At 39.7% G+C, this 11168-nt stretch overlaps 1 protein-coding gene across 1 annotated transcript; it reads right to left on the bottom strand.

Moving 5' to 3' along the window:
- Positions 1-1635: 1635 nt before the first annotated feature.
- On the bottom strand, positions 1636-6625 carry LOC120413753 (bumetanide-sensitive sodium-(potassium)-chloride cotransporter-like). The gene is made up of 9 exons (XM_039574685.2): positions 6235-6625; positions 5938-6043; positions 4668-5046; positions 3845-4383; positions 2813-3789; positions 2476-2732; positions 2200-2416; positions 1871-2141; positions 1636-1806 (listed from the first exon to the last, which is right to left on the bottom strand). Exons 1-9 carry the CDS (start codon positions 6420-6422, stop codon positions 1693-1695), a joined length of 3048 nt encoding a protein of 1015 aa, XP_039430619.1. The 5' UTR covers positions 6423-6625; the 3' UTR covers positions 1636-1692.
- Between the last annotated feature and the right edge of the window lie 4543 nt (positions 6626-11168).

Here is an 11168-nt window from a genome sequence, read left to right as displayed (position 1 = left end):
CGATTGGTTTTTGATCTATTAACAAAAAAATCTAAAATATTTAGATCATCTTCAAGTCATCCAAATGCTTTCAACTGAAGATCAATTAAAGTTCGTTTTGTTTTAGAGAAAAATACAAAGTAGTCTTGGAGGTTACGAAGGCCCTAAAATTGACATATTTTTTGTTCAAATATCTTTCTGTTCTATTTTGAATTCCTATTTTTCAGAATCAATTATTAACCTTCCAGAATGAATTTTATCATTTTTGTAAGCAAAGTTTCCATAGATTTTTTTTTAAATTTTTGCTGACTTGCTGATAACTTTTCAGGGATGATAGTCTGATTCTAAAGCAAGGAATGCAAGCGTGCGAAAAAACCTTGCTTTGCCGTTCTAGGGTGGTCCGAAAAAATGTTAAAAACCACATTTAGAAAAAACATTACTCCGAAAGATGGTTTATTGAGCTTTCAGAAAAAAATAGTTTGAAGTCATCAAAATCTAGCCATATTTTTAAAAGAGTCGTATGCAAACTTAAAATGCTGAAACCTCCACCAGGGCCAAAAAATTACAAATAATTTTCAAAAATGATGGAGTTTTATTTGCCTAGATTTTTTTTAATGAAAATCAATGTTTTTCGACGCACCGCATTTTTTTAATCAGATTGCGATAAATTGAAAATTAGGTGCGCAAATTTTCGTTATTCAAAGACGTCTAAAGTTGTCTTGTTATGGCCAAAAATGATTTGAAAAAAATGGTACGAGATGGGAATCTTTAAGTTTAACTGAAAAGATCAAATTGATCGTTAATTTGCTTACCGAGGTATAGATTTCGAATATTTTCATTCCACGTTAGTATGAATGCAGATTTATTTTTTGATGAAATCTTCTATAAACGAACTAATAATTCAAAATGGCTTTTTTTGACAAACCATCGGAAAAGAGATAAGCAAAAGATATCCGTCGCAATTTTTTTTTCATACCAGCTTTTCATTTTGAAGGAGGCGCATGGTTACTCGTAATAACCCCTTATTTTTGACAAACTTTTTTAGTTATTAGTATAGGCCATTTTTTCTTTTTTCAACAGTGTTTTATTTATTTCAAATGTATCCATGTACAATTTTACCATTGATCAAGTCTTATCACAACAAGTGTCTGTGGTCAACATTCCCTGATGGAGAGAATTTAGTCCGGGTAATCATTGCTGCTACCTATTAGAACTTAACGGCCACCTAACGTGTGACGTATTGATAGTGTATATTTGTGGGAGATATTGTTGTTTTCTGGTATCGTTCCGGGCTGCTGATGTCACAAAGATCTTCAACGACAACGACTTTCCGCAGGCAGCTGGGTGCCAACAAGCGATTAAATATTTAGCTTTTCTGTTCACGCACGGTGCCGATGTGCTTTTTTTCTCGTACTGCCGCGTGTGTAACAGCCGCGTGACATGCCCAGCCGGGAGCTGATGAACCGCGAGTTGTGGGAAAATAGAGCAAGGTTTGCCATGAGCCAATCGAGGTTGTCTGCGGGTAATTGGCAATCGGGTTGACTCTTGAACCATGCGTCTCCATAAATTGAGTATGTCTAGGTGATGGAGATGGGGGCGCAGTATGTTTTATTTCATATTTCGGATTTCATGAAAGTTGGAACTTATAAAACTGGATATTTTTTTCAATAAATTATTAGCATTTTATTTCATCATATTGTGAATTTTATTCACTTATGAATAGAAGGTCAGCACCGAAGTTTGGTTTCCTCGAACCAACAGGAACGGGGGCATATCTTTCGTCAACATTTCCAGCCAGGACATGTATAGCTGTGCCGATACGATTCCCTGTAAGCGTTCAAAAAACGATCAGAAGAATGCCCAACCTCAACGAACAAACTTTCATTTTTACCTTTCTCGGAATCGGCATCGACAGCACGATCAACGATGCGTTCTTGGAGTACTGCAGCAGGAGTTCCCTCAGCCGCAGCTGTCGGTTGGTTTTCTCCTCCAGCTGAATTCGTTCCGACTCGCTCACGAAGGTATCCGTTTCCTGGTCCTCCAGCACCGTGTCGATCAGCGCCCGGTGCATCTGGATGGTGGCCTCCTGGGGTTTGTCCTTAACCGTGACCATCGTCAGCGTGACGTAATTGATGCGCAGCTTCTCAAGCAGGGTTATCATGCTGTTGGGGTCGATTATGATTAGATGCAGTAAGATTTCGAGGCTTTTGAAGTACTCACTTGTTGCGTTCCTCCTCCATGCTGGCCCGGTTGGTGGCCAGGGCAAACACCCGGATTTGACAGTCGGACCACTTGGACCGCGTGGAAATGATGTACGGAAGCAGAATCGTGAGTCCACCGTCGTCGTACAGCCACCAGACGTCGATGTAACCGGCAGGTTGCTTTCCAGTAAACAAGCAGAATTCTTTGGTAGCCGCGAGGGTGGATTTCTGCAGGGCTGTGGAAATAACAAACGGTCAAATTTGACTGAAATCTCAAGTTAAAAATAATACTAACCTTCGGGATTCGGTGCGGTAACCGTGTTTTGGCCACTGCTTGGAACCATGCCGTGGAGGTCAAGGTTGGAGTTGACCGGCATCAGTCCCTTCTGAAGCCGTTGAGCAGCCGGGCTGTTGGCGAAAGCTGCCGGAGAAACCGCTCCCGGTTGCAGATCCTGCGGGTCCACGGTATCACTATCCGGGATGAGATGGGAACAGTCGATTCCGTTGGGCAGACGCAGGATGGTGAGGGCCAGCCGATTGTCGAACGCCGTACTGATGGTAGATAAACCAAGTTATTGGTGATTGTTGGCGCCTTACAAGAAATAAAGGGGTTTGCAACTGCCACAACTTACTGTAAAATGTTGTAGTACTGCTTCAGCTCATCGGAGTTACACGAGCGCCAAGTTGTCTTGTAGCCAACCATCAGAATATTGGGCGTCAGCTTTCCGAAGCCAGTCGACTGCATCATCGTGCGAACACCATCCTCGATGGGCAATCCGTCCGTGATCGTGTAGAAAGATTTCAGCTTAAGCTCGTTCATCAATTTCTTCCCCTCCGTCATAAGTACCTGGCGCTTTTTGAACGTTAGCTTTTCCTCCATCACGTGTCCGGCAATCAGGAGCGAGTGGTTTTTCGTTATCAAGTTCGCAAAGTTCAGCAGCGATGGTCGATGAAGTGGTTTTCCTGTGAGCACGAGCAGCTGTGGGTTGTAGTTCTTGACGTGTTCTCCGACTTGTTCCAAATTGATGGCAGCGTTGAGTGCCGACTTGTAGGCTGCCGCTTGCGTTGAGGAACCCCAGTTGACGTTCGGTTTGCGGTAGATGACTAGCAGGTAGAGCATGAAGATAATGACGAGGGCGCAGAACGTCGATACGACATCGATCAAAAACATGATGGCAATACATAGGATTGTTCCGAGCATGCTCAGCCAGGGATGGTAATATTTGAAGGTTGGTCGCCATCCGAGAGGCTTCACCGTGGCTGCATGGAAGGTACAGAAGTTGACCAGGGCGTAAGCCGCCAGGAAGAAGTTGGTGATCAACGGTGCAATCACGTTCAGGTTAGCAATCATGATAAATGTAAACGACACCAAAAACACAAGAACGTATCCTCGGTAAGGCTCTCCGTGCTTGCCGTATCCTTTGGAAAAAAAGATCAGACCCGGGTAGATCTGATCGATACCAAGAGCTTGAATAAGTCGTGGCACGGAGAGCAAATTTGTTAGTGCAGTACTGAGAGTAGCTGCCCAGCATCCGATGTAGGTCAACCAGCTGGAGATCGCCATCAGCTGCAGTATTCCGTAATCGTTGTTTAGACCGTAGTGACAGTTCTGTGGAAAAAATAACTTCAAAGTTGTGTTTGTACAAAACCATTAATAGTCTTACATTAAGTTCCGTGCTGCATGAGGTGAAGTTGTTTCCAACCAAATCAGCCAAACTGCCCGAGGCATCTCGCACAGCAGACATACCGGCTACCACCATAAACACAATATAGGAAATGCCCGAAATCAGACACGCCAGCAGTGTGCCTTTGGGAATGGCCGTCGCAGGATCCTTCAAGTCGCCACAGATGTTGGCTCCACTCTGGATGCCAGTGACACTCGGAAAGAAAATTGCAAACACGCTGAAGAAATTCTGCTGAATTCCTTCACTGAATCGATACCCGGGTCCAAGATTTTGGTCGACAACTCCACCAGTGATTCCTAGAAATCCCTTGGCCTTTTCCTCATCATCCGTAGGTCCGATGATGGCACCAACAATGAAGCTTCCGATAGCCAACAGAATGGCCACCAGCAGAAAGTTCTGAGCTTTGACCTCCCAATCCATTCCAACTGCGCAGATTGCCACCATGATCAGCAAAGCAATTGTCCCGACGATACGGATGTCGTTGATGTCTCCGTCAACAATTTGCACATTGTAGCTTTCTGAAAGAACAGTAACAGAATCAGACTCAGACTTCCCCCCTACACAGAAAAAAAAATCATGGTAATATTACATCTGGGAAGGAGTACATCTTTTATGTCAGAAAAAAGGTGTAATTTTACCTCTGGAAATGTGTAATTTTACCACTTTTCTGGTGTAATGTCACTTTTTCAGTCTAAATTGAGGTAAAATTACATCATAAAAGAGGTAATATTCAACCTTCCAAAATTAAAGCTTCCAAATTTACATTATTTTTTTCTGTGTAGAAACCAACCCATCAACCTACTCAACAAACCGTTCAACGAGCTGCAGAATCCAATCGTATTCATCGAGGCATTCACGGCATTAGCAAACGCAAACACAACACCAACGGACGCGCCAAACTCCGGACCCAACGAGCGGGATATGATGTAGTACATGCCGCCACTCTTGACCTGTCCGTTGGTGCAGAGGGCCGACAGCGACAGGGTCGTAATGACGCACACCACGTACGACAGCGCCGTGATCATCAAGCTCTGGATGATTCCCGCCTCGGCCACGACCCAGCTGAGCCGCAGAAAGAGCATCACACCCCAGATGTTGAGCAGACATGGCGTCAGCACTCCCTGGATCCAGCCCAGGCGAATGTGGTGTCCGGATTGGCCAGCCTCCTCGACGTCGGCATCCTGTAAGGATAGAAAATTAAGTGCGTTTGTTATATTTTTTTATTTAGAGCATTACCCTAAGCTGAGATATGGACTTCCGTTGAAATGACTGATCAATTCAATGTTGGGAACAAAGTTAAGGGATCGAGTAAATCAACTGAAGAAGAAAAGTTACAAAATACATAATAACTAACCGTTTAATTTACTATGTCATAGTATTCTTTAAGTCATGAGACTTTAATTTAAAATATTGATACAAATATTAATACAAAGCAAAAATGCACACATTTGGTTAGGGAGAACTTTGAAAAATAACACTAAATAAAGTACCATGCACATCCAAATCCAAAGAAATGCATGAAGACATAAATTTCATGTTGACGCATTGTGCCTTAATAGAATTCTAATAATAATTCATGTACATATATAATTTTTTTGAAGAGTTTCACTTTTCGGGACGGGCTAGTCAATGTCTGCCAGTAATTCTTAATTTGTTTAAGGTGTAGCCAGTGTACAGCAACATGGCTCTTCTTGTTCTATTACACAACTAGACAATTTTAAAGTTGATTTGAGTAAACGCTTCAAAGAACATCAAGATATAATAGATTTAGGCTTCCGGAACACACTTAAGTCGTTATAATTGATTTTTAGTGAACTTTCTGTCAGTTAATAGATTTGTATATTTCGGGTATAAATGCTACCGTGGTTGTTGAAGATAATTCCATAATATTTATACCAAAACTCTACTGTTTTATTTATTGACAGAAAGTCAGAAGACAGAAATTAACTAAAATTATATTCTGTTGTTTGGAGTGTGTTCAGGAAGCCCAATTCTATCATACCTTAACGAAACTGAAGTGTCGGGTTGTGTTACAATTCAGTGCGTTTTGGTCGTACACCCATCACAATTACCTGTTTCTTTTCCTTGGGATCACTGTCCCCATGCAGTTCCCCAATCGATGGACGCTTATTTTTGCGCGTTGACGTCCTATAGGCATCCAACCTTGGCAGTGGATCTCTAAAATAAAATACACGATCAGGCCTCGGTTCAACGCTAATTAATTGAAGAACGATTTGACACTTTGTTCATCAATCGGCGTGTGGCATCATCACGATACACTGCACATGGTAACAATTTTACATCGTTTTCTTCGTGAATTTGGGTGCACTTGAACTTTTGAGTCCAAACTCCATTAAATTTTAATCTACCTGGTGATCCCCATTATGCTGATACGCCGGTCCTCGACTGCAGTGGATGCATCAAGACCATTCAACGAGTTGTGGTTTCCCGATGGTGGTTCATTCTGGTGGTTTTCGTCACTTATTTGCTTAAACGCCTGGTTTTCATACCCTTGACCGTTTATGGGTATCACTGTTTTAACCGTGAATCGATTCATTTTGCTTTGAATTCAACTGTGGTCACTGACCACAATATCGATTGGTTTCTCTTCTGATAACACACTTTTAATCCTTCTTCTGATGCATTTATTGTTTCAGGATCGTTCTATGCGGCAACTCGTTTATAAACTACTCCTTCTTATCCAAATTCTCTTCACAAATTTCGAAAACTTTCGTACGGCGGACGATCGTAACGTGACCATGCCGATCGTCCGAACCAGTGTAGCTTTAAAATGCACTGGCTTTTATAGCTAAAATCAAAGACATTGCTATGGAATCAATGAATTGGTCCACCACGATTCATTCCTAGGTGCTAATATTCCTCCTTCCTTGGCACTCATATATTCCGAGGCAACGACTTTGGCGATTCTGTTTTAGGCAGCTCGGGACAGTTTTTCTAAATTTGCAGTGCTAACTGTTGTTATTTGAGCAAGGGCACCTTTTCCGTGGATATCTTCGGAACATGTTATCTAGTAGCGCTCAAGTTTGCATCGCTGTTCCAAAGTTATCGTCCTCTGCAACACCCAAAGGAAAAATATATCTCAAAATCTGCAACATTGGATTTGCTGCAGAAAATGTCATATTTTATAACATTTTTTGCAGCAAGCCCGTAGATCATTTTTGCCCGCGTGTAAAAATTTTAGCGATCTGCAGTTCTCACCAACACATATAATGCTGGCCCGTCCAAGAGCAACACTCCCAAGAGAAGCATATGTTGGTGCTCTTTCACTCACTTTTCATCAAGTGTCCATGGCGCGGTGGTAGCGTGTCGGATCAACAACCAAGAAGTTGGTGGTTCAATCCTCGTTCTGCTAAGTGTTTTTTTTTTGTGAAATACAACCAAAAAGCCGTCGGTAATGCCGATAATTGTCGGTAACGGGCAAAAATGTCATACCCCTATATCGCAAAAAATGCATGAGGACAGATTTCATGCAGATTCTGATATACTTTCATGCCGCCATGCATCACAATCATGCGACTGCCAGTTGGGTGAACGTTTGGTTTTAACATAAGATATTTTCTAATTAATTTAAATATAAATTCAGCCATTCCAAGTCAAACAAAAGTGCTCCACCATGCTGTAAGGGGTGCCACAATGGTCAATTCAACATTCTTAGACAATTTGACTGTTGCCCGGTACAATAAAAAATATCGGAGAAAGTAAATTTCCACACTGTGCTCCAAGGCTACGCCCATATAGTCCCGTGAGGATTTGGGGGAATGTGTTTTTTGTTCACTAGTTGCGACTTTTTAAATTGAACGGATTTTTTTGGGTGGTTTGGAAGGGGTTAAGAGGGATTTCATCGGGCCAATGTAAATTATTGATTTTTTTGTATAGGATATGAGTTGTAAATGTGTTAGTATGAGTGTGAGTCTGAAGTGAAATATTTAGTTTTCATATAGTATTATAATTATAATATTTTATAATGGTTTGATCTCACCAAATTTGTCGTAAGATGCTCCAGTTCCCTTATAGGTTGATACCGCTTTCTCTCGATCCAAAAACGTCATTAGCTAAATCTTTGCTAATGTCACCCTCGGAGTTCCTTGGCCAAACATTAAGAACAATATTTTTTTGTTTGGTGATTAAAGTGGTCCAAAAAAGCTGAGAACTTTTTTGGGTACCAAAAATTGCGTATTTCAATTACAAAATTTTTAAGTAGGGTACGTTATCCATTAGTGGACCCCTTTCCTATAGTGGACCCTCTGAAGGGTTTTTGATGAAAAATTCAATAAAATCACAATTTCAAGCGTGTTGTTGTCTACACATCTTTTATTTGGCATGTTCAGCATCATATAGAACAATGTTGACTGACATTGAATTGTCCTTTTCACCAAAATAAGTGTTTTGAGTTCGACATCTGAAATCAGCCATGGCCACTAACATTTTCACAACAAAACTGCATTTTTATTTTATGATTGAATTAACCATTCAATCATTTTTTGACTGATTATTTAACTTCAGCAAGTCGAAATAATGTAAGTTTAAGGATCTTTACTAAAATAAAGCAAAGAACTGCAATTTTCGAGCAAAAATTAGGGGGGACAACGAAAATCCAAACTTTTCCAAAAGTGGACCCCTGTTAATTAAACCTTCAAAAATGATGAAAACTGTGTATTGAAGCAAAAGTTTCTCTTAAACATACAATAAATGCTTGTTGTTATCAACCTAAACGCATATTTTTTTCAATTATGGGTATAAATATAGCTGTTTTCATGTTAAAAGTACCAAAAATGCTGAAGCCGTAAGAATTTATAATTAATCAAAACTATAGTTAATTGTACTTAACTGAAGCATCATAATTGCAGTTTGAAATGATATTTTATAATAATAAATCAATAACAAAACATTTTTTTTCAATAAACATGCGTGGTTTTATCAGCAACTATAAACAAATGTATTGTTTAGTTTCAGTCAACCATTTATGTAATTAATACACCCAAAACTGGCAGCGCTAGTCCGAGAGAATGATGGTCTCGAGTCGAGAGAATAGTGGTACCATTCACGGACGCAGAGAACACAGCTCGAGATGGGCGATAGAACTATTCTCTCGAGGTTCATTTGCAAAAAAAAGTTCATCCGTCAAACAAAAAACCAAAAGTGTCGACAACGGGAATCGAACCAGAGACCTTTGACAAACCAATCCAATGACTTAGCTGCCTCGGCCATCACAGCTTGGTGACCAAGGAGAAGTCAGAAGTCGATGTATGACACTTGTTGGAGATTTATTGATTCAACTAACGAATGAACTCATTTGTTATGATGGTGTGAGTTGGTACCATTATTCTATCGATTTTGGCACTGAGCCCTCAATAAATTTTGAGAGAACGATTATCTCGACTCTGAATTTTGGGTGTATGGAAAAATTTGCATCAAGATTACTTTTTTTTATTATTTTTATGTTTACAAATTTGTTAACAAGACATATTTGTTTATGATGAAAAGTGAGGAAAACCCATCTTTTATTCATTATATCTATCATTAGACCTACTCCGTGCATCAAAACATCAAATGTCGGTTAAATTTGGTATAAAAATAACAGTTTGCCTATAGTGGACCCGGGTCCACAATCGGATTATGGACCCGGGTCCACTATAGGAAAAGGGGGTCCATAATAGGCAAAAAAACTTTTTTTTTCAATTGGCAATTTTTCTGCTCAGAAACAAATAACTGATGAAACAAAAAGTCAAAATTGTTCAAAAGACTTCAGATTTCATTGTTTTATACAAAGGGTTATGAAAAAGTGCTTCAAATATTGAAAATTTGTGAAAAATGTGCTTCGGCTCTACTAGGGGGTCCACTAATGGTTAAAATACCCTATTCAAAAAGTAAGTATTCAAAAAAAAAAAAAAAAACAATTTTGCTTGCGAGCTTTCTTCACAAGCGAAAGAGAGAGGAGGCAAATCACGCAAAAGAAAATCGCTCCCGAACTTTTCCAAGAAAATCTGTTGATGATTTTTAGTGAATTTCTTTGTTAGCACCTTAATTAAAATTTCAACTTCAATAATGCTTCTGGTTGCTCAACTAAACAACCTTTATTTTTTTTTTAAACTAAATCCAAAGATATAGATTTGGTTTTAAAGGAAATTTCTAATAAGTGTCACGTTGGAAGACGTTTTGAACCATTTACGGATGCGTTGATATAAATACTTTATTTTTAAAATTTATTTGTCTTTTATATAACAGACTCAATTACTTTCGCATTTGCTTAATAAATTATACAATCAATTTTGTTGTTGACTTAAACTAATGCGTCACAATGTGTTAACTAGCTAAATGTCTTTAGAGCGTGCAGTTTGCACTGGATTTGATGTTTCGAAATTGATTTTATTTAATTTGAGGTATCCGATCACGATAAACAATGACAAATGGTCCTTTTTGGCTAATCGATAATCTTTAAAATGTCTGGGTCGGTGGTTTAGTGGTAAGCATGGTAGTCTCTCACCCCAGTCGGCCTGGGTTCTTGAGACGAGTAATGTGTCATCAAAACGTCGGTCCCGGCCATAGTTGTTGTAAGGTTTTTAGGCTATTCCAGGTGTAGAAGTCGTCTCCCTGGTTTGATTATAAACAACACACCTTCGGTAGAGTCACTGGTTGACAGCAGGACTCGCAATTGTCAGCTCGGATTCCGGGGTGGAAGGTTTGAATTTATTTTGGAACTTATAGATACCATCACCATTACCATACCATTTAATGGTCGATTTAATTTGTTTTTTTTTTGTTCAATCCTAACATTAGAGGAATGCAATTGTCTCATTAAGGTGTAATAATATTACCGTTTTTTACCGTATGTTTTAAGAAGCAAGTTAGCCTGTTGTTCCTCATCACGAATCCGAATCCATTTTTCGATATCTCGTGACTGTGGGGCGGTACGACCCCTTCCATTTTTGAACAACCGAAAAAATATGTGTTTTTCAATAATTTGCAGCCTGAAATTGTGATGGTTTGGAAATTTGGTGTCAAGAAAGTTTTATGGAAAATTGGTCGCCTGATTTAATGGCGTACCGTCAGTGGGGGTGACATTGGGTCTGGGGGTGAGATTGGGCCAAGTGATTTTTTACGGATTTTACCTTTTCTCAGGTTCTTCTCAATGAAAATGAATTCTTTTGAAAGGGTTGTGTAGGGGACATCTTAAGATGACTTCGCTGAAAAAATCTCATTCCTAGAACAAATCCTGTTATTTTGGCAGATGTCTAAAGTTGGGGTACGTTTTTGGCCAAAAATGACCTCTCGAAAAATCATT

Source organism: Culex pipiens, chromosome 3, assembly GCF_016801865.2.
Source record: "Culex pipiens pallens isolate TS chromosome 3, TS_CPP_V2, whole genome shotgun sequence".
Lineage (NCBI taxonomy): Eukaryota > Metazoa > Arthropoda > Insecta > Diptera > Culicidae > Culex > Culex pipiens.
This window is presented reverse-complemented; position numbering and strand designations above follow the sequence as displayed.

Excerpts from the sequence above, each read along its gene's own strand:
- LOC120413753 (XM_039574685.2), bottom strand. The coding sequence starts at position 6,422 with ATGAATCGATTCACGGTTAAAACAGTGATACCCATAAACGGTCAAGGG. Across the intron at positions 3,790-3,844 it reads CATGCAGCACGGAACTTAAT|AACTGTCACTACGGTCTAAA; the intron begins GTAAGACTATTA and ends TTTTTTCCACAG. Across the intron at positions 2,417-2,475 it reads TACCGCACCGAATCCCGAAG|CCCTGCAGAAATCCACCCTC; the intron begins GTTAGTATTATT and ends TTATTTCCACAG.